General features: G+C 48.0%; 1 protein-coding gene across 3 annotated transcripts in view; it reads right to left on the reverse strand.

Moving 5' to 3' along the window:
- IFT74 (intraflagellar transport 74) overlaps window positions 1–23,452 on the reverse strand; it is a 181,917-nt gene extending 158,465 nt beyond the window's left edge. Inside the window, exons 1-4 of one of the 3 annotated variants that reach the window (XM_073543682.1) lie at window positions 23,297–23,452; window positions 5,431–5,560; window positions 4,368–4,503; window positions 3,342–3,390 (exon numbers count right to left, since the gene is read on the reverse strand). In XM_073543682.1, the coding sequence (XP_073399783.1) occupies window positions 3,342–3,390; window positions 4,368–4,503; window positions 5,431–5,550 (305 nt within the window). In that variant the 5' untranslated portion in view covers window positions 5,551–5,560; window positions 23,297–23,452. The other 2 variants (XM_073543681.1, XM_073543683.1) reach the window with 2 other exon arrangements.
- Between the last annotated feature and the right edge of the window lie 4,191 nt (window positions 23,453–27,643).

Here is a 27,643-nt window from a genome sequence, read left to right on the forward strand (position 1 = left end):
AGAGTAAAAGGAATGTGATAAACGCTTCTAGCCAATGTGAGGGACTTTTTCCATTGTCATGTAAAAGTTTCTCACATAGAAACTTCTGATAGAAATTAACGTAAAAACAAAAAGCACAGAAAAGTTAGGTGCATAATGACTGTAGTGCAGATCAATGGGTACATACAGGCCTGATGAGTAGACATAGGTTATAAGTCTAAGGACACATCACAAGTCCTCCTGCACATAAGTCAATCAGCAAAACAGAACAATTTTTTCTAATAAAAGAATTCAGTGTCTATAGAAAGAAATTCCGATGTATGGCATCTGATGGAGCGTGCACCATTTTGAATGATCCAGATCCATTCTATAGGGGAACACAAACATGTAAACACATGAACACGTGCATTGTCCTAACATTGCCTATGATATTGAAGGAAAAACTAACTGCACACAAACTCTTACATGTTTGTTAGTAGAAAGACTCAAAAACAACACAAAACAAACACTAAAAGTTGGCCCTTCACCAAATTATTCATTTTGAACAGGACACAGGGTATAATAGTGGCTGAATAAAACACGTTTGTGTTTGTTTTTAATTCTGTCTGTTGCAGAGATATTAGTAATGAAAATATTTGGAACCTAGTTTGTTAACTTCTTTTTAAATCCAAGTGGATGTTATCAGATAGTTTATGCTGGGGGCGTGTACTTCTTCTACTTGAATGATGCTGAGCAATTATAAGCAAGCAGCAACACTAAAAGGAAAAAACACGGCCCCACTATAGTGTAGAACAGGTTTCTCCCTGTGTGAGATGTAATGATACAGCTCTCACCTCCTGGTAAATTTGGGGGGAAGAAGCAGTACAGTGCAGTGCTCTGCAGTGAGATTAGAGCATGATGTCATTATGTCTCACACAGGAGAAACCATCCTGTTCTGTGCTACTCCTGTGTGAGATGTAATTAAACCCTCCTCTGAACTCACTGCAGAACAGACATAAGTGTGATACTTTGAGCTCTCAGCTCTGGACAGGCAGTGTGTGAGAGTGCTGGGTATCGTCGTCTCAGGGGGTGGAGCCGCCCCTCCCCTCCCCCTACGATTGCTGTGATTGGCTGTTCAATTCAGAAAGGCCAATCAGTGTTTTCAGTGCTCCAGGCAATGAAATTGCCTGAAACACTGATCTCCAGCCTATGATCGGTGCTGTATAGAGATCATTGGCTGGAGCCCAGCAACAATTTCCATCTCTGATTGTAATCGTCTGTTTGCACCATCACTCTCACCAATCAGAGTGCACAGATGTGATCTGACCGTACTAGGACTGCCCTGCTCTTCCTCAATCTAGCTTCAGCCGTGTGCTTAGTAGTCATAGTGCTGTTCTGTCGTGCTGTGCTGGGCCTTGTGGTGCCACAGACTTTTTGAAACCTGTGCCATCCCTGCTGGTTTTGCTGTTGCTGTACCAAAAAAGAACACGTTCCTGATCCATCCCTGGTACATTCCTGATCTTTCCTAATCCAGCCCAATCCCCCTCTTCGCCTTTCCTCCCCTTCTCCCTAACCTCCTTCCCACCGAGTGCTAATCAGTACTTAATCCATTGATTTTATTTTGCTGTGCGTCCTGCAGCCGCCAAATCACTGATCAGCACTCGTGCTCGTTGTTTACCAGGACTTTTTTTTTGTCCTTGTCTATTTTTTGCAACACCTCCATGATCAGAGGCACATGTGAAATAAAGAATTTAAAAAAAAATTTGGATTGGTTGATAGGACAAGATTAGTGACAGTCGTGGTTACCTGTGTCCTCCAATGAAGCGATAAAGAAATAACGTTGTAATCAGCATCTACTACAGTATTTTTTACCGAATTTAGTTAGGGTTAGTGTCAGATAGTGCGGACATTGAAGCCGTACCAACTACTCCAGGTGAATGTGTCACTAGACGCTGTGACCGTCTGGCCCTACTATGTCGCAGTATCCCCATGATACCCACTCTTCAAGTCCCTTTTTGTGCAAGCTACTGCAGCCTGCGGTACTTCTATTAAAAATCAGAGAGTGATGGCAGTACTCCAACCACTGTATGGTGTACCACTACACAGGTCACCAAACTGTGTACTGGGGTAAAACAAGAACATGGGGAAGTTGAACTCTCTGACCAAGTCCTCCAGTTCCAGGAGTTAGTGATGAAGGCCCTAATCTTTGGTTCTCAGGAAGGAGTGGGCCCCACTCCTTCCGTAACTGAAGGTGTTCGTATCGTACCAGGCCAACATTTCCCTGGTGAGGTCCCTCAAGCCACAAAGAAAGGAAGGTCACAAAAGATGTGCTGAGTGTGTTACAGTAGGGGGATACGCAAAGACAACACTTATCAATGCGACACCTGCTCCAACAAACCTTGCATGTGTATAAAAGAATGCTTTCAGGCTGTACCACACATCCATGGACTACTAAATTAATTTCTCACTTATACAACTCACATATGCCAACCTGATGTAATCCACACAACTCAAGTATGCCAACCTGACAACCTCTATAATATACTACTCATATATGCCAACCTGATGAACTCTATACTACTCATGTATGCCAACCTGATGCCCTCTGTAATATACTAGTCACGTACGCCAACCTGGTGCAGATTTTAGAATGGTGTCACTTTGGGGTATCACACAGACACCTCAAGGTCACTTCAAATATGATGTGGTCCCTAAATAAAATAATTTTGTAAATTTTGTTGGAAAAATGAGAAAATCGCTGGTGAACTTTTAACCCTTCTAACTTCCTACCCAAAAAAATTATGTTTCAAAAATTGAGCTGTTGCAAAGTAGACATGTGGGAAATTTTGTGTGACATAACTCTCTAAGGGCATAAAAATTGAAAGTTTGAAAATTGCTAAATTTTTGCCAAATTTCCAATTTTTTCCACAAATAAACGCAAGTCATATCAAACAAATTTTACCACCATCATGAAGTACAATATGTCACAAGAAAACAATCTCAGAATCAGTGGGATCTGTTAAAGCGTGCCAGAGCTATAACCTCATAAAGGGACAGTAGTCAGAACTGTAAAATCTGGCCTGGTCAGGAAGGCGAAAACAGGCTTCTGGTGAAGGAGTTAAAGGGGTTGTGTAGCACCTCCCTCTTCCTCCCAATATGCCAGGAGGCATGGAGAGATGCTTCTACACTCCAAGTGGGACAGATACCGAGGCAATAGCCCAAAGCTCAGCAAGTATTATCATATTAATCATAACTTACACAATACCTGCCAAGCATTGGCAACTGTCCTGCCTGGCGTGCGGAAAGATCTCTCAGATCAGGCAGAAGAAAGTGGTGCTGCATTAGCATGAGTGATATATGATCTTAAAATATCCTTTACGTACCTGAGTAGTCCAAGGAAGTAAGATTTGTCCAGAATCTGTCTCTGTGGACCTGAAATAGTGATGGTGAATTATGACAACTATAAGGTTAGCTTAGTCTTAAAGTACCACTTCAGGGTATTTTTTTCCACCAGTAACATATGCTCCCTTTAATAAAACACTTACTAGTGGCTGCCTTCTACTTTTGCTGACACGGCTCTGGTCCACATCCACTATCTTGTGACGGCGGCTCTGACTGGCCAGAAGTCACTACTAACGCTTATGGTCTCTCTTATTGTAAGTATGTTGGAGTCTCCTCCTGATTCTCAGACTTACATTGAGAAGTGACTTCTGGTCTGTCTAGCAACCACTGGAGCGATCTAGGCAGTCACAACAGCAGTCATGTGGTGCAGAAGCCTGGAGCAGCGCTGGGAACAGCAGATAACAGCGAGCGGTAAGTATTTTACTACACATAGGCAACACATTACTGATACCTATCCGCTGGTGAAATATATAAGATAATTGTACCAGAACATTATAAAATGGAACAAGAAAACAGCACTCATTAAAGTTTTGTTCTCATATTATCACCTCGATAGCCAATTGCTGGTGGCCTGGCTGCTGGGACCCCCGCAGATCCCAAAAATGCCCTCTTAGATGCATGCCTCTTCTCCATTCATTATTTATTACATTTCTGGAGATAGCAGAGCACCTTGGGGGTCTCTGGGGAAGAATGCTCAGTTGTGCATAAGTGACTTTCCAAGATGGGAATAAACCTCCAACTCCCCCGCGTCTCCAGCGCCAATTGTCCCCCACTCACACAGGGAGATAACATGTTATGATCGCATGTGACTGCTCAGTGACTGGCTCATGAGGGATGAAGCACAGGAATGGGACCACCAGAACGTCAGTTTGATTTTCCGTCATTTTTTTTCTCTCTTTTTTCCTTTAGGTTTTGCACTAACTTTCATTTGCTGCAAATCTTATAGGAAAATCACAACTACAATTAACCCTATTCACAAAATCTTACAATTCGTTTGTGGTTTTTACCTTTCATTCCAGTTTTCATTCCGCTAAGGCCCTGCTGAGTAACGGGCCGGTCAGCTACTTTTATCTGAGCTGAGAGGACTCCGCTCGCTGCAGTAGGCCCACCACGTGTCCCAGGTCTGGCAGTGCCAGGTGGCATCTACAGGGCAATAAGAAGAATGACTACTTTGTGTTTCTTACTAAGGATGAGGTAACCAGCACTAAACATTAAATGCCTCATTCATACCGGTATATACTGTAGATCATCACATCGTCCCATGCTACCAATAACACGATACAGTGTGGGGACATACGATGGTAATAACAAGCTTTCTGTTCCCATCAGCCATTGATGGCCTCTAAACAGGCCAGGTTTAAGGGTCAATATAGATTACCATCAGAGATCAGCCCGTCTATGTGGACCATTAGGTAGCAGAAATCCTCACCCACTTCTTTATCTGCAGTGATGGCAAGATTAAGCTCTGCCATCTAATGAAGCTGCCACCTAACTTGTACAGGGGTGTCCTGACACCAGACAATGGGGGTCAGCAAGACTTGGCATGCTGGATTTCAACGTTGTCACGGACGGTAAATGGTTGACATAAGTTGACTGTTAGTGGCTTATTCCCCTATCCCCAACAGGAGGAGTAACTGTAGCAGGTATTACAGGTGCAATGCCACATTATTCTCAAGTGTGGAAGTTATCCTGTATCCAAGGGGTAGGTCATAATGTCCCGATCACTGGGTGTCTGACTACAGGGACCATCATCAATCCCAAGAATCGGGTCTCATGTGAATGGAGCGGTGGTCAACCATGTGCTCTGCCACTCTATTCATTGTTGTGAAGGTGAATGGTTCTGGGGATGGGTGGGATCTAGGACATTGGGAAGTTATTTCCTATCATTTCGTTAGTGAATACCTTCCAGACTTGACGATACCCCCTTAAGTCATGCTTACTTTAATAAACATAGCCTCTTCTGATACTCCAGTTGAATGTGGGAAGACAAGGAGGTGAAGGACTATTGCTTTTACTTATTCCTACGTCTCCTTTCCCTAAAGTAAGGCCTGCTTCCCACCATGGACTCACCGTTGTAAGCCTACTTGCTGTGGGGGGAGCTCGGATCCCACTTGGCGGTCTGTTTGGAATGGGCCCAATGCCTGCCCTTGATATGGGACGTGCTGATGGAGGCCTCTGGTTGCTTGCCATGTTAACTGTTCTGCAGAGAGAATATTTAGAAGACAGAGGCTTTACGGAAAATAAGGTGGACTGCTGCTCTACCACTTCAATGGCTGGAATTTCAGATCTGCATCCTGTTACTACAAAAAAGCCCCTGAGAGATTAATATTATAGAAAATTCTACATTTCTAGAAGGTCCAAGGATCCCTGCTGCCACTAACCCATGGGGTTAAACATGGAATGACGGTTTCAGGCTACGTTACCATGATGAGCTTTGGGTGAATTTTTGACGCTGCGTATTTTTGTTCCATCAAAAACGCATCTTCCAGTTTCAGCAAAGCGGACGGGATTTCTAGAAATCTGCTGCCCACGGAGGTTCTTTTTAACGCAGTATAAACTGAGCTGCGGCGCGGGTTTCACATCCACCACATGACAATTTCTTTTGCGGGTACGCTGAGTTTTATTTGTGGACTTTCCCATTAGACATTAGATGTGGATATTCCACAGGTAAAAAACGCACACGTGTTTTCAGTGCGTTTCTGTGGCTGAAATGCATCAAAAACCCGTCTAAGCACATGAATCAAAGCCTAATACAATGACGTCTCAAAAATGGATGTTAAAACAAACCACAAAATAGGCAAAAAAAAAACTCTGCAAGTAACCTAACCTAAATAATAAGTGAGAACAAGGAAAAAAAGACAAGCACAAACTGGGGGGTCTCACAAAAATAGACAATAATCTACTCAACAATGTGTCTACATATGAAAAGTGCAGGTAAAGTGCAAGTGCTGAGTAATATCTTACTGCAACTGGTAATGTACAGCAACTCACAAATGATCAAATATCTGAGCAGAAACCAAAATAATAACATGGTATGAGAAAATTGAACAAAATACTCCCAATACTGCATTAGAGAACCAAGGCCCTATATGTAAGGATAAGTCAAAACGTGGACCGAATAATCAAGATGTGTGAGCTCATACAAGACCCATGTCCATGAGTAGGTTAAAGAGGGGATGGAACCTCATGCGTATCGCCACAAACAAGGGCAGCTTTCTCAGGGGCAATAGAATATACAGCCACATGTTGCTAGTATATACACCAAATACATTAATAAAAAATTAGTTACCACATAGCAAAATCAGGAATAGATGGTATCAGCATTGCAGCGTGCAGGAAGTAGCTGGTTTGCAGCATAATAATAATAATAATAAATTTTATTTCTATAGTGCCGACATATTCTGCAGCATTTTACATTTCAGAGGGGACTTGTACAGATGATAGACATTACAGCATAAGAATAATCACATAGATTATAACAAAAACCAAGAGGAAAGAGGGCCCTGCTCGCAAGCTTACAATCTATGAGGGAAAAAGGGGAGACATGAAAGGTGGGTGGTAACAATTGCCCTGATTGTTTGGACCAGCCATAATGTTAAGTGTGTAACAGTACAGACACAGAGGGCTAATGGATGCATAAAGCATGTGGGAACATGATGCGGGGAACCTGGTTACGGTAAAACTTTTGAGCCCTCGACTATTTAGATCCGCCACACCCACTGAACATTGCCTGTGCAATGTCTAAAATTCAGTTAGTGTTTTGCTGCTGAGGAAGCCAGGCCCTGTTCTGTGTATCTCCTTCTCTGGAGGAATACTCCTAGCCTTGCTTTGTATTCTTTGTCTGCCCTCCAAGAGGCTGCGTATCCTGGTCTCTGTGTCTTGGTCCTAGCTTTGTGTTTACTTGTCCTACTGCCCTCCAGGGGGCTGTATTTCCTGTTCCCTGTACCTTGTCTTGTATGGTCTCCTTGTCCGTGGCTTCCTGCCCTGCTGTGTCTTTCCTTGTGTCCTCCCTGTCTGTACTCTGCACCTTTGCAAGCTCTGTCTGAGCCTCTGCACCTTTGCAAGCTCTGTCTGAGCCTCTGCACCTATGCAAGCTCTGTCTGAGCCTCTGCACCTATGCAAGCTCTGTCTGAGCCTCTGCACCTATGCAAGCTCTGTCTGAGCCTATGCAAGCTCTGTCTGAGCCTCTGCACCTATGCAAGCTCTGTCTGAGCCTCTGCACCTATGCAAGCTCTGTCTGAGCCTCTGCACCTATGCAAGCTCTGTCTGAGCCTCTGCAAGCTCTGTCTGAGCCTCTGCACCTTTGCAAGCTCTGTCTGAGCCTCTGCACCTTTGCAAGCTCTGTCTGAGCCTCTGCACCCTTGCAGCTCAGCTTACTCTACTGCTGCAGAACCTCTGGCTGCAGCTTCTTTCCACAGACCTTGTGGTTCAGCTTTTGCTCCGCTCCTGTTGCCGCTGCAGAACCTCTTGCTACAGCTTCTCTCTACAGACCTTGTGGTTCAGTTTTTGCTCTGCTCCTGCTGCAGAACCTCTTGCTGCAGCTTCTCTCCGCAGACCTTGTGGTTCAGCTTTTGCTCTGCTCCTGCTGCAGAACCCCTTGCTGCAGCTTCTCTCCGCAGACCTTGTGGTTCAGCTTTACTCCGCACTCCTGCGGCTCCGCCTACTCCGCACTCCTGCGGCTCCGTCTACTCCGCACTCCTGCCTGTATCCATACCTGCACCTCCTGTGTGAACAGGTCCAAAATCTGTTCCTTCATATTCCACTCCTTCCTGCCTATATCCGTACTTGTTCCTGCTGTGTGAACAGGTCCCTACCTGTTCCTTCATACACCACACCTGCCTGCCGTGTCTCAAGCCGTGCACGCCTGCCCTGTGTCTCAAGCCGTGCCCACCTGCCCTGTGTCTCAAGCCGTACCCACCTGCCCTGTGTCTCAAGCCGTGCCCGCCTGCCCTGTGTCTCAAGCCGTGCCCGCCTGCCCTGTGTCTCAAGCCGTGCCCGCCTGCCCTGTGTCTCGAACCGTGCCCGCCTGCCCTGTGTCTCAAGCCGTGCCCGCCTGCCCTGTGTCTCAAGCCGTGCCCGCCTGCCCTGTGTCTCATCTGTACGAGCCTGCCCTGTCTCCAAGCCGTACTTGCCAGTGTCTCAAGCCGTGCCTGTTTGACCTGTGTCTCAGCCTGACTGTCAGTCACACCTGTCCAAGTGACTTGTCCCCGAGTGGGATCAGCAGCCACAGCCAGACACCCACCACCCTGGAGTGGCACCTGGCAGCTACCTGCCGCACAAGCCTGACCTCACTATCAGAGGCTCCAGCGAAGACCAAGGTAGCTGTTGTAGTCACACCCCTTCCAGGTTAGTCTGGTTTGTGGCACAGTGGGGCCACAACCCCCCGGCCAATCAGCCAAGGCGCGAGCGTGACAGTGGGAGTGGACCATGCGTTCCAGGAGTTTAGAGATGAAGGGAAGATTAGAGACAGGTCTATAGTTAGCAGCCCAGTTTTGGTCGAGGGATGGTTTTTTAAGTAGTGGATATACGATGGCATGCTTAAATGAGGAGGGAAAGATACCAGAAGAGAGAGAGATTAAATATTTTAGTTAGGTGAGGGATGACAGTAGGGGAAAGGGACTGGAGTAGATGTGACGGAAATGGGTCACTGGTGCAAGTGGTTGGGCGAGAAGATGCAAGGAGCCTGCTTACTTCTTCTTCTGTGACTGGTTCAAAATCAGAGAGTGAGCTAGATGCAGTGGGGGAGGGAGGACAGTGCATGGTATGAGGGGATTGGGACATAATTTCCTGTAGGATCTGGTCAATTTTTTCTTTGAAGTAATTTGCCAGATTGTCAGCTCGAAGCTCTGTGGTTGGGGCCTGTACTCTTGGGTTGAGTGGAGAATGAAAAGTGTCAAAGAGACGTTTAGGGTTATTGGACAGTGAGGTGATGAGGGTGTTGAAATAGGTTTGTTTTGAGAGGTGAAGGGCAGTGTTGTATGTTCGAAGCATTCACACTACTTCTTGTACGCTGCGATGCTGATACCATCTGCTCCTGATTTTGTTATGTGGTAACTCATTTTTTATTAATTTACTTGGTATATATACTAGCAACTTGTGGCTGTATATTCTAACTATTTCCCCTGAGGAAGCTGCACTTGTTTGTGGTGATATGCAGACATTACAAGCTGCAGTAAGATATTACTCAGCACTTGCACTTTATCTGCACTTTTCCTATGTAGACACATTGTTGAGTATTATTTTTATCTCCTGACATTATAGATCATGCAATTTTTTTTCACAGTTGACTTTGTGAGTGTATCAACTATATATGATCCATTATTTTGGAATTTCGCAGTCTCAAACCGGTTAGCCCTGTGTTAATTAGGGTTTATCACGACTCCATAAAGGGTCGATTGGTTGTTTTCATGTGACCTTGTTTGACTTTTTAGTTTACCTGATGTTTGTATACACACTGCGGTCATAAAATTAATGCCCGTTTATGTGAGACCCCCAGTTTGTGCATATCTTTCCTTGTTCTCACTAAGGACTCATTTTACGCATTGGGTTGATCTCCTCCCACTAAATTGGTGGTGCCGCCTCAATTCTTGTCCTAACTTAAATATTAGGTGCAGAAATTCTGCAACATCAAAAACTTCAAAAGCTCATCGTGGGAACATAGCCTGAAAGGGGCTGTCCGGTCAAAATCTATGTTTGCAGTCACTCTGCAGACTTATGAATCCCCCCACACCCACACACTGTGAGCCGGGGATGGAGGGTATGTATGCGTTATACATACTCCTGGCCAGTGGGCGAAGACTCACTCCATACACTTGTATGGAACGAAACCACGCACTCAAGTTGGTCACGACCATTGGCCGGCTGCGGCTCAATACATGTGTATGGAGCGAGGACGCGCCCCCGGTCAGAAGTATATACACACGTGGTCAAAATTGTTCGTACCGTCGGCTACATTTATTCCGTTTGTTAAAAAACAAAATGGTAGGGGTGCACACAACCCAAAAGAAATTGTGGATCTCTTTCAGTCTTACTATAAGAATTTATACAACATTAAGAACCAATTTGCAGATATGCCCCCATTAGACCTCTCCTATAAGATAAAAGAATACATTCAGGAAACATCCCTACCTATGTTGAGTAGTTCAGCTCTGAAAGCTTTAGAAGAGGAGATTTCAATAGAGGAGATCCATTTGGCAATACGGTCCTCTCCGTCGGGTAAATGCCCTGGTCCAGACGGAATCACACCAGCGTTTTATAAAAACTTTAGGGAACAACTCTCTCCAATAATGGAAAAAACTTTCAATGCTATTGATGAAAGTGCTGGATTTGTTCCCCAATCTCTAGAGGCACACATTAGTGTGCTCCGTAAGCCAGGTAAAGACCCTTCGATAATTGCCAACTTTAGACCGATTTCTCTCTTAGACATAGACATTAAATTATTTACAAAAATCTTAGCTGAGAGGTTAGCCCCTTTAATTCCTTTCTAGTCAATAATGATCAGGTGGGATTCGTCAAAGGACGAGAAGCCCGGGATAATACTATTAAGACATTACTTATCATCTCCAAGGCAAAAACTAGCTCCACACCATTAGGTCTTTTATCTGTAGATGCAGAGAAGGCTTTCGATAGAGTCCATTGGGGGTTTATGGAGGAAGCATTGAGACAGACAGGTCTAGGTCCTCACTTTCTACAGAAAATCTAAGCCTTATATAATGGTCCAACAGCGTGGGTTAGAATAAATGGTTCATTATCCAGCCCATTTAAGATCAACAATGGAACCAGACAGGGCTTCCCACTTTCTCCATTACTTTACGTAGTGGTAATGGAGCACCTAGCCAACGCTATCAGAAATAATATCAATATTCATGGATACACGATAGGACCTAACTCTTATAAAACAGCTCTGTAGGAAGATGATTTACTCCTTTATATATCACATCCACAAATATCGTTTCCAATGATTTTAAAGGAATTTGATAGGTTCGGATCACTTAGTAATTTTAAAGTCAATTATTCCAAATCAGAAGCCTTAAATATAACCCTTTCTCAGAATGAGGTCCTTCAAATCATGAATAAATTTCCATTTAAATGGCAAGGAGAGTCATTGAAATATCTAGGGGTTGTGGTCCCTTCTGATCCTAATAAATTGTTCGAGCTTAACTATCAAACTTTATTAAGCAACACATACAGAGACCTAGCGAATTATAGTAAATTTAAACTGTCCTGGTTTGGAAGGATGAATGCTATCAAAATGGACGTTTTACCCCGTTTCTTATACATATTCCAAACTATACCAATTTCCCCCCATCATAGATTCTTCTGTAAATTACGATCAGCTTTAACCAAATTCATATGGGGTAAACTCAAACCTCGCATAAGCATACAGACCCTTTCTCGACCTAAATCTATAGGTGGTGCTGGTTTTCCCAATTTTAAGAGGTATTTTCAGGCTACTGCATTACTTAGGATTCTAGACTGGCACTTTCGGGCTGATGCTAAACAATGGGTGGGGGTGGAACAGGAGGGTTTAGATGTCCCTTTAAGACATCTGCCATGGTGTTCTGGGGAGTCATTGACTATTGTCAATTGTAATTGAACTAGAGACACACTTAAAATATGGCACACTCTGAGAAAGAAGGGGTTCCCAGATAGGAATATTAGCCCACTTACATCATTGTTTTTCAATCCATCCTTTCTCCCTGGATACTTGCGCCGATCTTTTCTCGGTCGGAGGGCAGTGGAGGATACCCGATTGTTTCAGGTGCTAGAAAATGGGGAGTTGCCTTCTTTTGTCTCTATACAGGCTCAGTTTCCAAATGGGAAAATTAGGTGGTTTGAATACTTGCAATTACAATCCTTCCTAGGGACACAATTTTGATAAAATTTGGATTTCAAACTTCACCTTTTTTGAGAAATTGTTCATAGAGGAAAATAAGCCTCCACATGCTATAACTGTAATTTATGGGGGATTAAGCAGAGAGGGTGAAGCGGAGAAGTTAACATTTCAGCAGGCGTGTGAGAGAGACTTGGGGATAAGCTTGTCTCCTGAGGAATGGGAAAGGGGGTTTCTCTTCACTCAAACTTGCTAGCGTTGGGATTGCACGAGAGAAGAACTATAAAATACTTATGAGATGGTATCATTACCCTTCTAAACTACATGCAATATATCCAGCAGTTTCAGGGGCTTGTTGGAGATGCGAGAGGGAGGTGGGCTCTATGATTCACATTTGGTGGGAATGCTCTAAGATCAAGCCATTCTGGGAGAAGGTTTTCGACAATTATCAACGAATCACGGGAAACCGTGTAGCAAGGTCCCCTCAAATAGCTCTTCTGTCAATTTTACCTTCTTCAATAGGGACCCAGAAGTGAGATATTCTTCGGTTTTGTCTAACAGCAGCACGAATGGTAATCCCGCGGTTTTGGAAACTTACAAACCCCCCTGACATATTAGACTGGTATAAGGAAATGGTCAATCTGTGTAGAATGGAGGAGCTGTCTGCAGACTGCAATGGAACAAACGATAAATTTAGAAGGATTTGGAGTGGATGGATTTTGTTTCAGGACTCACCTGATTTCCATAATTTGTTCCGCTGAATGTTTCAGTTACATAGGAATTTGCACATTAATATATGTATGATTTTCAGGACCTCTTTATCCATAACTCCTCCCCCCTTCTCTTGTCTTTCTTTTCCGCTTTTTTTTATCCTATATCTTTCCTCTGCATAATATAGAGGATACTTCCTCTCTTGAATACCTTGTTGGCGTTCGCCATATGGCTACTGTTATTGTCTGCCATGGTATGTTTGACTTACTGATAGAAGGTTGTATCCTCATTTTTGAATACTAGATATTTTCTATGATTCTATATATTATCTGTTTGCATATAATATATTCTTTGTCTGTAAAATGCTTAATAAAATAGATTGAACATAAAATTGTTGGTACTCCTCGTTTAATGACAGAAAAACCCACAAGTGTCACAGAAATAACTTAAATCTGACAAAAGTAATAATAAATCAAAAATCTATGAAGATGAACAAATGAAAGTCAGACATTGCTTCTCAACCATGATTCCACAGAATTTTTTAAAAATAAAACTCATGAAATAGGCCTGGACAGAAAAGATGGTACCCCTGAAAATAATGTGACAAAAGGGACATGTTAAATCAAGGTGCATCCACTAATTAGCATCACAGGTGTCGACAATCATGGAATCAGTGAGTGGGCCTGTATAGAGGGCTACAGATACTCACTGTGCTGTTTGGTGACATAGTGTGTATCACACTCAACATGGACCAGAGGAAGCGAAGGAAAGAGTTGTCTCAGGAGATTAGAAAGAAAATTATAGACAAACATGTTAAAGGTAAAAGTTATAAGACCATCTCCAAGTAGCTTGATATTCCTGTGACTACAGTTGTACATATTATTCAGAAATTTAAGCTCCATGGGACTGTAGCCAACCTCCCTGGATGTGGCCACAGGAGGAAAATTGATGACAAATCAAAGAGACAGATAATACGAATGGTAACAAAAGAGCCCAGAAAAACTTCTAAACATATTAAAGGTGAACTTCGAGCTCAAGGAACATCAGTGTTAGATTTCACCATCTATCATTGTATGAGCCAAAGTGGACTTCATGGGAGACGACCAAGGAGGACACCATTGTGGAAAAAAAATCATAAAAAAGCCAGACTGGAATTTGCCAAACTACATGTTGACAAGCCACAAAGCTTCTGGGAGAATGTCCTATGGACAGATGAGATAAAAATGGAACTTTTTGGCAAGGCACATCAGCTCTATGTTCACAGCAGGAAAAATGATGCATATCAAGAAAAAGAACACTGTCCCTACTGTGAAACATGGTGGAGGCTCTATTTTGTTCTGGGACTGCTTTGCTGCATCAGGCACAGGGTACAATGAAATCTCAAGACTATCAGGGGATTCTAAAGAGAAATGTGCTGCCAACAGTCAGAAAGGTGACAGGTCATGGGACTTGCAACAGGATAATGACCCAAAACACACAGCTAAAAAGACCCAAGAATGGCTAAGAGGAAAACATTGGACTATTCTGAAGTGGCCTTCTATGAGCCCTGACCTAAATCCTAGTGAGCATCTTTGGAAAGAGCTGAAATATGCCGTCTGGAAAAGGCAACTTTCAAACACGAGGCAACTGGAGCCTTTTGCTCTTGAGGAGTGGGCCAAAATACCTGTCTAGAGGCGCAAAAGTCTCATTGACAGTTACATGAATCGTTTGATTGCAGTGATTGCCTCAAAAGGTTGTGCAACAAAATATTAAGTTAAGGGTACCATCAATTCTGTCCAAGCCTATTTCATGAGTTTTAATTTTTTAAATTCTGTGGAAGCATGATGGAAAAGCAATGTCTGACTTTCATTTTCATACATTTTTTATTATTACTTTTGTCAGATTCAAGTTATTTCTGTGACCATTGTGTGTTTTTCTGTCATTAAACGAGGGGTACCAATAATTTTGACCACGTGTGTATACTCATATATACCCTCCGTCCCCGGCTCAGAAGACGGAATATCTTCGCACTGTACAGTTAGTGTGCTGGGGGGATTCATACGTCTGCAGTAACACAGAGTATCAGTTTTGACCTGACAACCCCTTTAAAGGTATTGTTCCAGGTTAGAAAAAGGCATCTGGTTACAGTATTTCTCTCCAAAAAGAATAACACTCTTGATTTTTTTAATATTAAAAGGGGCCACACAGCATCTGATGTCAGTAATAGGGGCCACACAGCATCCGATGTCAGTAATAGGGGCCACACAGCATCCGATGTCAGTAATAGGGGCCACACGCTGCATCCGACGTCAGTAACAGGGGCCACACGCTGCATCCGACGTCAGTAATAGGGGCCACACTGCATCCGACGTCAGTAATAGGGGCCACACGCTGCATCCGACGTCAGTAATAGGGGCCACACTGCATCCGACGTCAGTAATAGGGGCCACACTGCATCCGACGTCAGTAATAGGGGCCACACGCTGCATCCAACGTCAGTAATAGGGGCCACACTGCATCCGACGTCAGTAATAGGTGCCACACGCTGCATCCGACGTCAGTAATAGGGGCCACACGCTGCATCCGACGTCAGTAATAGGGGCCACACGCTGCATCCGATGTCAGTAATAGGGCCACACGCTGCATCCGACGTCAGTAATAGGGGCCACACTGCATCCGACGTCAGTAATAGGGGCCACACGCTGCATCCGACGTCAGTAATAGGGGCCACACGCTGCATCCGATATCAGTAATAGGGCCACACGCTGCATCCGATGTCAGTAATAGGGGCCACACTGCATCCGATGTCAGTAATAGGGCCACACGCTGCATCCGACGTCAGTAATAGGGGCCACACGCTGCATCCGACGTCAGTAATAGGGGCCACACGCTGCATCCGACGTCAGTAATAGGGGCCACACGCTGCATCCGACGTCAGTAATAGGGGCCACACGCTGCATCCGACGTCAGTAATAGGGGCCACACGCTGCATCCGACGTCAGTAATAGGGGCCACACTGCATCCGACGTCAGTAATAGGGGCCACACGCTGCATCCGACGTCAGTAATAGGGGCCACACTGCATCCGATGTCAGTAATTGGGGCCACACTGCATCCGATGTCAGTAATAGGGGCCACACGCTGCATCCGATGTCAGTAATAGGGGCCACACTGCATCCGATGTCAGTAATAGGGGCCACACGCTGCATCCGATGTCAGTAATAGGGGCCACACGCTGCATCCGATGTCAGTAATAGGGGCCACACGCTGCATCCGATGTCAGTAATAGGGGCCACAAGCTGCATCCGATGTCAGTAATAGGGGCCACACGCTGCATCCGATGTCAGTAATAGGGGCCACACGCTGCATCCGATGTCAGTAATAGGGGCCACACGCTGCATCCGATGTCAGTAATAGGGGCCACACTGCATCCGATGTCAGTAATAGGGGCCACACAGCATCCGATGTCAGTAATAGGGGCCACACAGCATCCGATGTCAGTAATAGGGGCCACACAGCATCCGATGTCAGTAATAGGGGCCACACAGCATCCGATGTCAGTAATAGGGGCCACACTGCATCCGATGTCAGTAATAGTGGCCACACGCTGCATCCGATGTCAGAAATAGGGGCCACACAGCACCCGATGTCAGTAATAGGGGCCACACGCTGCATCCGATGTCAGTAATAGTGACACACGCAGCACCGACATCAGTAATAGGGGCCACACGCTGCATCCGATGTCAGTAATAGGGGCCACACGCTGCATCCGACGTCAGTAATAGGGGCCACACTGCATCCGACGTCAGTAAAAGGGGCCACACAGCATCCGATGTCAGTAATAGGGGCCACATGCTGCATCCGATGTCAGTAATAGGGGCCACACAGCATCCGATGTCAGTAATAGGGGCCACACGCTGCATCCAACGTCAGTAATAGGGGCAACACTGCATCCGACGTCAGTAAGAGGGGCCACACAGCATCCGATGTCAGTAATAGGGGCCACACTGCATCCGATGTCAGTAATAGGGGCCACACGCTGCATCCGATGTCAGTAATAGGGGCCACACGCTGCATCCGATGTCAGTAATAGGGGCCACACGCTGCATCCGATGTCAGTAATAGGGGCCACACGCTGCATCCGATGTCAGTAAGAGGGGCCACACTGCATCCGACGTCAGTAAGAGGGGCCACACAGCATCCGACGTCAGTAATAGGGGTCACACTGCATCCGATGTCAGTAATAGGGGCCACACGCTGCATCCGATGTCAGTAATAGGGGCCACACGCTGCATCCGATGTCAGTAATAGGGGCCACACGCTGCATCCGATGTCAGTAATAGGGGCCACACGCTGCATCCGATGTCAGCAATAGGGGCCACACGCTGCATCCGATGTCAGTAATAGGGGCCACACGCTGCATCCGATGTCAGTAATAGGGGACACACTGCATCCGACGTCAGTAATAGGGGCCACACGCTGCATCCGATGTCAGTAATAGGGGCCACACGCTGCATCCGATGTCAGTAATAGGGGCCACACGCTGCATCCGATTTCAGTAATAGGGGCCACACGCTGCATCCGATGTCAGTAATAGGGCCCACACAGCATCCGATGTCAGTAATAGGGGCCACACTGCATCCGATGTCAGTAATAGGGGCCACACAGCATCCGATGTCAGTAATAGGGGCCACACGCTGCATCCAACGTCAGTAATAGGGGCAACACTGCATCCGATGTCAGTAATAGGGGCCACACGCTGCATCCAACGTCAGTAATAGGGGCAACACTGCATCCGACGTCAGTAAGAGGGGCCACACAGCATCCGATGTCAGTAATAGGGGCCACACTGCATCCGATGTCAGTAATAGGGGCCACACGCTGCATCCGATGTCAGTAATAGGGGCCACACGCTGCATCCGATGTCAGTAATAGGGGCCACACGCTGCATCCGATGTCAGCAATAGGGGCCACACGCTGCATCCGATGTCAGTAATAGGGGCCACACGCTGCATCCGATGTCAGTAATAGGGGACACACTGCATCCGACGTCAGTAATAGGGGCCACACGCTGCATCCGATGTCAGTAATAGGGGCCACACGCTGCATCCGATGTCAGTAATAGGGGCCACACGCTGCATCCGACGTCAGTAATAGGGGCCACACTGCATCCGACGTCAGTAATAGGGGCCACACTGCATCCGATGTCAGTAATAGGGGCCACATGCTGCATCCGATGTCAGTAATAGGGGCCACACAGCATCCGATGTCAGTAATAGGGGCCACACGCTGCATCCGATGTCAGAAATAGGGGCCACACAGCACCCGATGTCAGTAATAGGGGCCACACGCTGCATCCGATGTCAGTAATAGTGACACACGCAGCACCGACATCAGTAATAGGGGCCACACGCTGCATCCGATGTCAGTAATAGGGGCCACACGCTGCATCCGACGTCAGTAATAGGGGCCACACTGCATCCGACGTCAGTAATAGGGGCCACACGCTGCATCCGAGGTCAGTAATAGGGGCCACACTGCATCCGACGTCAGTAATAGGGGCCACACGCTGCATCCGACGTCAGTAATAGGGGCCACACTGCATCCGATGTCAGTAATTGGGGCCACACTGCATCCGATGTCAGTAATAGGGGCCACACGCTGCATCCGATGTCAGTAATAGGGGCCACACTGCATCCGATGTCAGTAATAGGGGCCACACGCTGCATCCGATGTCAGTAATAGGGGCCACACGCTGCATCCGATGTCAGTAATAGGGGCCACAAGCTGCATCCGATGTCAGTAATAGGGGCCACACGCTGCATCCGATGTCAGTAATAGGGGCCACACGCTGCATCCGATGTCAGTAATAGGGGCCACACGCTGCATCCGATGTCAGTAATAGGGGCCACACTGCATCCGATGTCAGTAATAGGGGCCACACAGCATCCGATGTCAGTAATAGGGGCCACACAGCATCCGATGTCAGTAATAGGGGCCACACAGCATCCGATGTCAGTAATAGGGGCCACACAGCATCCGATGTCAGTAATAGGGGCCACACTGCATCCGATGTCAGTAATAGTGGCCACACGCTGCATCCGATGTCAGAAATAGGGGCCACACAGCACCCGATGTCAGTAATAGGGGCCACACGCTGCATCCGATGTCAGTAATAGTGACACACGCAGCACCGACATCAGTAATAGGGGCCACACGCTGCATCCGATGTCAGTAATAGGGGCCACACGCTGCATCCGACGTCAGTAATAGGGGCCACACTGCATCCGACGTCAGTAAAAGGGGCCACACAGCATCCGATGTCAGTAATAGGGGCCACATGCTGCATCCGATGTCAGTAATAGGGGCCACACAGCATCCGATGTCAGTAATAGGGGCCACACGCTGCATCCAACGTCAGTAATAGGGGCAACACTGCATCCGACGTCAGTAAGAGGGGCCACACAGCATCCGATGTCAGTAATGGGGGCCACACTGCATCCGATGTCAGTAATAGGGGCCACACGCTGCATCCGATGTCAGTAATAGGGGCCACACACTGCATCCGATGTCAGTAATAGGGGCCACACGCTGCATCCGATGTCAGTAATAGGGGCCACACGCTGCATCCGATGTCAGTAAGAGGGGCCACACTGCATCCGACGTCAGTAAGAGGGGCCACACAGCATCCGACGTCAGTAATAGGGGTCACACTGCATCCGATGTCAGTAATAGGGGCCACACGCTGCATCCGATGTCAGTAATAGGGGCCACACGCTGCATCCGATGTCAGTAATAGGGGCCACACGCTGCATCCGATGTCAGTAATAGGGGCCACACGCTGCATCCGATGTCAGTAATAGGGGCCACACGCTGCATCCGATGTCAGTAATAGGGGCCACACGCTGCATCCGATGTCAGCAATAGGGGCCACACGCTGCATCCGATGTCAGTAATAGGGGCCACACGCTGCATCCGATGTCAGTAATAGGGGACACACTGCATCCGACGTCAGTAATAGGGGCCACACGCTGCATCCGATGTCAGTAATAGGGGCCACACGCTGCATCCGATGTCAGTAATAGGGGCCACACGCTGCATCCGATTTCAGTAATAGGGGCCACACGCTGCATCCGATGTCAGTAATAGGGCCCACACAGCATCCGATGTCAGTAATAGGGGCCACACTGCATCCGATGTCAGTAATAGGGGCCACACAGCATCCGATGTCAGTAATAGGGGCCACACGCTGCATCCAACGTCAGTAATAGGGGCAACACTGCATCCGATGTCAGTAATAGGGGCCACACGCTGCATCCAACGTCAGTAATAGGGGCAACACTGCATCCGACGTCAGTAAGAGGGGCCACACAGCATCCGATGTCAGTAATAGGGGCCACACTGCATCCGATGTCAGTAATAGGGGCCACACGCTGCATCCGATGTCAGTAATAGGGGCCACACGCTGCATCCGATGTCAGTAATAGGGGCCACACGCTGCATCCGATGTCAGCAATAGGGGCCACACGCTGCATCCGATGTCAGTAATAGGGGCCACACGCTGCATCCGATGTCAGTAATAGGGGACACACTGCATCCGACGTCAGTAATAGGGGCCACACGCTGCATCCGATGTCAGTAATAGGGGCCACACGCTGCATCCGATGTCAGTAATAGGGGCCACACGCTGCATCCGACGTCAGTAATAGGGGCCACACTGCATCCGACGTCAGTAATAGGGGCCACACAGCATCCGATGTCAGTAATAGGGGCCACATGCTGCATCCGATGTCAGTAATAGGGGCCACACAGCATCCGATGTCAGTAATAGGGGCCACACGCTGCATCCAACGTCAGTAATAGGGGCAACACTGCATCCGACGTCAGTAAGAGGGGCCACACAGCATCCGATGTCAGTAATAGGGGCCACACTGCATCCGATGTCAGTAATAGGGGCCACACGCTGCATCCGATGTCAGTAATAGGGGCCACACGCTGCATCCGATGTCAGTAATAGGGGCCACACGCTGCATCCGATGTCAGTAATAGGGGCCACACGCTGCATCCGATGTCAGTAATAGGGGCCACACGCTGCATCCGATGTCAGTAATAGGGGCCACACGCTGCATCCGATGTCAGCAATAGGGGCCACACGCTGCATCCGATGCCAGTAATAGGGGCCACACGCTGCATCCGATTTCAGTAATAGGGGCCACACTGCATCCGATGTCAGTAATAGGGGCCACACAGCATCCGATGTCAGTAATAGGGGCCACACAGCATCCGATGTCAGTAATAGTGGCACACGCAGCATCCGATGTCAGTAATAGGGGCCACACAGCATCCGATGTCAGTAATAGGGGCCACACAGCATCCGATGTCAGTAATAGGGGCCACACAGCATCCGATGTCAGTAATAGGGGCCACACTGCATCCGATGTCAGTAATAGGGGCCACACGCTGCATCCGACGTCAGTAATAGGGGCCACACTGCATCCGACGTCAGTAATAGGGGCCACACAGCATCCGATGTCAGTAATAGGGGCCACACGCTGCATCCGACGTCAGTAATAGGGGCCACACGCTGCATCCGATGTCAGTAATAGGGGCCACACAGCACCCGATGTCAGTAATAGGGGCCACACAGCATCCGATGTCAGTAATAGGGGCCACACAGCATCCGATGTCAGTAATAGGGGCCACACAGCATCCGATGTCAGTAATAGGGGCCACACTGCATCCGATGTCAGTAATAGGGGCCACACAGCATCCGATGTCAGTAATAGGGGCCACACGCTGCATCCGATGTCAGTAATAGGGGCCACACGCTGCATCCGATGTCAGTAATAGGGGCCACACGCTGCATCCGATGTCAGTAATAGGGGCCACACGCTGCATCCGATGTCAGTAATAGGGGCCACACGCTGTATCCGATGTCAGTAATAGGGCCACACTGCATCCGATGTCAGTAATAGGGGCCACACAGCATCCGATGTCAGTAATAGGGGCCACACAGCATCCGATGTCAGTAATAGGGGCCACACAGCATCCGATGTCAGTAATAGGGGCCACACAGCATCCGATGTCAGTAATAGGGGCCACACTGCATCCGATGTCAGTAATAGGGGCCACACAGCATCCGATGTCAGTAATAGGGGCCACACGCTGCATCCGATGTCAGTAATAGGGGCCACACAGCATCCGATGTCAGTAATAGGGGCCACACGCTGCATCCGATGTCAGTAATAGGGGCCACACGCTGCATCCGATGTCAGTAATAGGGGCCACACGCTGTATCCGATGTCAGTAATAGGGCCACACTGCATCCGATGTCAGTAATAGGGGCCACACAGCATCCGATGTCAGTAATAGGGGCCACACAGCATCCGATGTCAGTAATAGGGGCCACACAGCATCCGATGTCAGTAATAGGGGCCACACTGCATCCGATGTCAGTAATAGGGGCCACACGCTGCATCCGATGTCAGTAATAGGGGCCACACGCTGCATCCGATGTCAGTAATAGGGGCCACACACTGCATCCGATGTCAGTAATAGGGGCCACACGCTGCATCCGATGTCAGTAATAGGGGCCACACGCTGCATCCGATGTCAGTAATAGGGGCCACACGCTGCATCCGATGTCAGTAATAGGGGCCACACGCTGCATCCGATGTCAGTAATAGGGGCCACACGCTGTATCCGATGTCAGTAATAGGGCCACACTGCATCCGATGTCAGTAATAGGGGCCACACAGCATCCGATGTCAGTAATAGGGGCCACACAGCACCCGATGTCAGTAATAGGGGCCACACGCTGTATCCGATGTCAGTAATAGGGCCACACTGCATCCGATGTCAGTAATAGGGCCACACTGCATCCGATGTCAGTAATAGGGGCCACACACAGCATCCGATGTCAGTAATAGGGGCCACACAGCACCCGATGTCAGTAATAGGGGCCACACGCTGTATCCGATGTCAGTAATAGGGCCACACTGCATCCGATGTCAGTAATAGGGCCACACTGCATCCGATGTCAGTAATAGGGGCCACACACTGCATCCGATGTCAGTAATAGGGGCCACACGCTGCATCCGATGTCAGTAATAGGGGCCACACGCTGCATCCGATGTCAGTAATAGGGGCCACACTGCATCCGATGTCAGTAATAGGGGCCACACGCTGTATCCGATGTCAGTAATAGGGCCACACTGCATCCGATGTCAGTAATAGGGGCCACACAGCATCCGATGTCAGTAATAGGGGCCACACGCTGTATCCGATGTCAGTAATAGGGGCCACACACAGCCCCAGCACGCTCTATGTACTCTGTGTGCGCTCCGGACCCCGAGTCACGGCACAGCCAGGGGCGCTCACCCTGCTCTCACAACAAGCCCCGGACACAACTCACATCTCCGCTTCTCGCTGACCCGTGGTCTCCTGGCAACCGAATCACACTGAACACTCAGCCAACGGAAAGCTGCACAGCGGGGGGCGGAGGCTACCGAAGTCTCGCGAGATGTGTAACATGCGGTCATGTGACCCAGGGTCTTCTTTCTCTTTGTCGTTACCATTCAGAGGAGGCGTGACACAAGTGTGTGCGTCGGTCACGGTGGTGCATGGCTCACACTGTGGCGGGCCCTCGGCAGTCTGTACGTTGCCGTGTGGGCACATAGCCGTCTGTCACCACACCCCTTGATAGGTGAGCAGATTAGGGAATAACTCTGTAAGGCATTGGCCATTACGATGGGAGTGTTGCAGGGGTGGCTAGTACTGGACCGCCCCTGAGGAGCAGACTCCTGCACTAGAGGCTGGCATGGGCGCTGTTTATGCCCCCTCGTGTGGCACAGCGTGGCATAGGTGCGATACCTTTTGCTATTGTGTGCTGGATGCCCCTGTAACGGGCCAGGCTGGTGTTAGCAGCAGCATAACGGAGCCCCCTGCCCGACTGGTGCTGCTTCTCCACACTGTAATGTGAGCGCTGCAGCCAGTCAATGGCCTCTGATTGCTGCCTTCACATTTGACCTCCACAGGAGGACGTGTTTTCCAGCTCAGACAGATAAGGGACATGGAGGAGCTTAGTTATGAAGAAAGTTTCCAGTCTTTTATAACTGCGTCCATTTCCCATAGAAAAAGTGTGGTGAAGCCCCCCCCCCCCCATATAAGAAGAGGCAGTGGCTCCACCTGGAGAAAGGAGCAATCTCCAGAGACCAGCCCTTGCTACCATTAGCTCTCTTAGACCTTAGGAGCTGGTCACTATGGGAACCATTGGCAGGTTCATAAAAAGCTTACAGGATGTCTTAGCTGAAATAACTAAAAGGGTTAAATGATGTTGGGCCACCCGTCTCACAGCATCGCTACACAGATACTGATGCCTCAAAACAAATTCACGTCCCTCGAGCCTGGGCCAAACGGGTTCTGGGCATCAGAACTGGCATCCAAGTGGCCAAACAATCTTTACAGATTTGAATTACTGCTGATTATAAGGGGTTAAATGACTTTGGGCCACTGACCTCGCACCACTGATGGCGAGTCAGACTAGCCATCTCACATTGCGCTCTGTGTGGGCCGGCAGTCGCTATTAGGCTGGAGTCACACTAGCAAAAACACCGGCCTCCAGCTGTCTGCTTTCCTTCTGCTGGTTAAGAAAACGACGCAGGAGCTGACGCCATTTTGTTTTCCAAAAAATAATCTTTTAATTAAACACATGCACAGTAAGCTGCATTCAGACCAAAGTCAGCGCAGCCGTCTACCAGGAAGTTTTAGAGAACCTCATGCTTCCCTCTGCCGACAAGCTTTTTAGAGATGGAAATGTCATTCTCCAGCAGGAATTGGCACCTGTCCACACTGGCAAAAGTACCAATACCTGGTTTACAAACAATAGTATCACTGTGCTTGATTGGCGGCAAACTCACCTGACCTTAACCCCATAGAGAATCTATGGGGTATTATCAAGAAGAAGATGAGAGACCCCAGACCCAACAATGCTGATGAGCTGAAGGTTACTATCAAAGCAACCTGGGCTTCCATAACCCCTCAGCAGTACCACAGGCTGATCGCTCCCTGCCACGCCACAATGATGCAGTAATTGATGCCAAAGGAGCCCCGACCGCATTTAGTGAATATACATTTCAGTAGGCCAACATCTCGGATTTTAAGATAATTTTTCAAGCTGGTGTTATAAAGTTTTCTAATTTACTGAGATAATGACTTTTGGGTTTTCATTGGCTGTAAGCCATAATCATCAACATTAACAGAAATAAACACATGAAATAGATCACTCTGTAATGACTCTATATGAGTTTCACTTTTTGTATTGAAGAATTGGAATACATTAACTTTTTGATGATATTCTAATTTTGTGAGATGCACGTAGTCCTTCAAATAGTATAATGGCCCCCTCATAGTCCTTGACATATGATAGACCCCACAGAGTCTTCATTGATTCTCTCCTCGCTGCTCCGGTCTCCTCGGCGTGTGGTCTGAAGCTCTGCACTGATTGGCACAGCGGCACAATGTAGCATCATCATCGCCTCCACTGTGCTGAGATGTCAGGCACACAGGGAAAACGGGTTCCACCATTGTTTTCACCTGTGTGCATCCAGGTGACTGTGTGATGCCAGGCGGATGGAGCTCTATGCCAGCACTGGCACCAGGCCCCAAGTCACTGGTCCCTGCCACTATTTGTGCACTGACCGCTAGTGATGATGAAATTAGCCCCTCTTCTACAAATAGGGAAATCGGAATATCTCAGGAATCTATGATTGCCTTGTAATGTTTTCATTTCCTGTTCTGTTTCCAGATGTCACCGTATGCCAGAATTCCAAACGGAGGAAGTTCACCGACCGCAATAATGGGACACACAAGTGATGGGTGTCTCATTATGGAAACTGCTGCTGGCACCAACCTATTGTGCGGCACACCGTCGCACCACACACACTATACGCCATACACACCACATTCACACTCTCACGCAGCCTCTTGCTTGGTACCACCAGCGGAAAACGCGCAGTGAATCATGCGGCTGATCCCGGTAGCAGATGCGCGACGTGTCTACAGGCAGAGGAAGCCGGTCACACTAAAGGGGTTTTCCCACAGACGAAAGTTCATTTTAAAAATTTCCTGTGTCTGACCGTGTACGGAGCATACCACATCTCCTGGGCAGTGGAGGAAGCAAAAGACAATACTGACATTACAGCAGGGGATCATAGAGGATTCATTTTGTGAGGTAAAATATTTCACTGACTGTTTTTCAATAATATTTTACCCCACAAAATGTATTCTCTGCGATCTCCTGCTGTAATGCCAGTATTGTCTTTTGCTTCCTCCCCTGCCCAGGAGCTGTGGTATGTACTGTACATGGTCAGACACAGGGGTGAGGGAGACAGAGTACAGGGGGGAGACAGCTCAAACGGGACAGCACATGAGGGGAGAACACAGCACAGGAAGGAGAGAGACAGTAGATAAGGGGGATTAGTGATGTGTTGTTCGTGAACGAACCGAGACAAAGAGCCGGCTCTTTCATGTGACCAACAGGAGTCGGCTCACCACTGGGAGCTGAGCCAAATTTTTTTTTTTCCCCTGCTGTTTGCATAGCTTCTTCCTGCCTGGCTGGGGGCTGAGGAGGAGACTTAGAGCAGTGAGTACAAGTGGGGAGTGACTGGCAAGGCTTTGACTTGCGACTGGGCTCCTCCCACATGAACACATAGCTGTACTGTGATTGGCTGCTCAGTGCGGTGAGTGCGCACACATGATCTGTGATAGATCACAATGTGCAGTCACAGAGACTGTCACTGTCTGACATAACAGTGGATGTCCGGCAGCTGCAGGATGAGCAGAGCAGAGGCGCTGAGCTCAGACACTGACAGCCATCTTATCCCTCTCATTATTTTCTGTCGTTCCTGCTACTCTACAGTGGGAAAGTAATAATATAAATCTGAGGCAGAGAAACTCTGTGGACAGATCTGGGTATATGTATATTATAATGCTCTAAGCATCACTCTGTCCGAAGCCTTTATAGACTGCACAAGTGCGACGCACCTGCGCAGTCTAGCTCCAGACAGTGGCGCACCCCCCACGAGATCACGGTAGATGCATTCCCCCCCAGGAGATCGCGGTATGCGTAAGCACTGAACGCATACCGCGATCTCCGGCACAACACCTTACCGATTCGGTGTTGCTGCAGGGTCTTGCGTCTGGCGGTGATGACAGGAGAGGGCGGGTTGTTGGGCTGGAATCGGCGCATGCGCAGCCCGCGCTTTCCGGCGCCATTTTGTGGAAGACACTGCAGTATGTCTTCAAGAAAATAGCGCCAGAAAGAGAGGAATGTGCAGGTGCCAATTCTGGCCCAACAACCTGCCCTCTCCTCACATCACGGCACAAAAGATTACCGATCAGGTATTCACCGTGAAGTCAGGAGATGGCGGGTTATGGTGCCATGCATACCTGGATAGAGGGGTTAGAGGACCATGCACACCAGGATTGGGGGGTGAGGGGTAGCATGCATACCAGGAGAGGGGTGGTGAGAGGACCATGCATACCAGGATAGGGGAGTGAGGGGACCATGCATACCAGGATTGGGGGGTGAGAGGACCATGCATACCTGGATAGAGGGGTTAGAGGACCATGCATACCAGGATTGGGGGGTGAGGGGTAGCATGCATACCAGGATAGGGGGGGGTGAGAGGACCATGCATACCAGGATTGGGGGATGAGAGGGCCATGCATACCAGGATTGGGGGGTAAGAGGACCATGCAT

This window comes from Dendrobates tinctorius, unplaced genomic scaffold (assembly GCF_039654945.1).
Source record: "Dendrobates tinctorius isolate UK_male_01 unplaced genomic scaffold, ASM3965494v1 ptg000134l, whole genome shotgun sequence".
Lineage (NCBI taxonomy): Eukaryota > Metazoa > Chordata > Amphibia > Anura > Dendrobatidae > Dendrobates > Dendrobates tinctorius.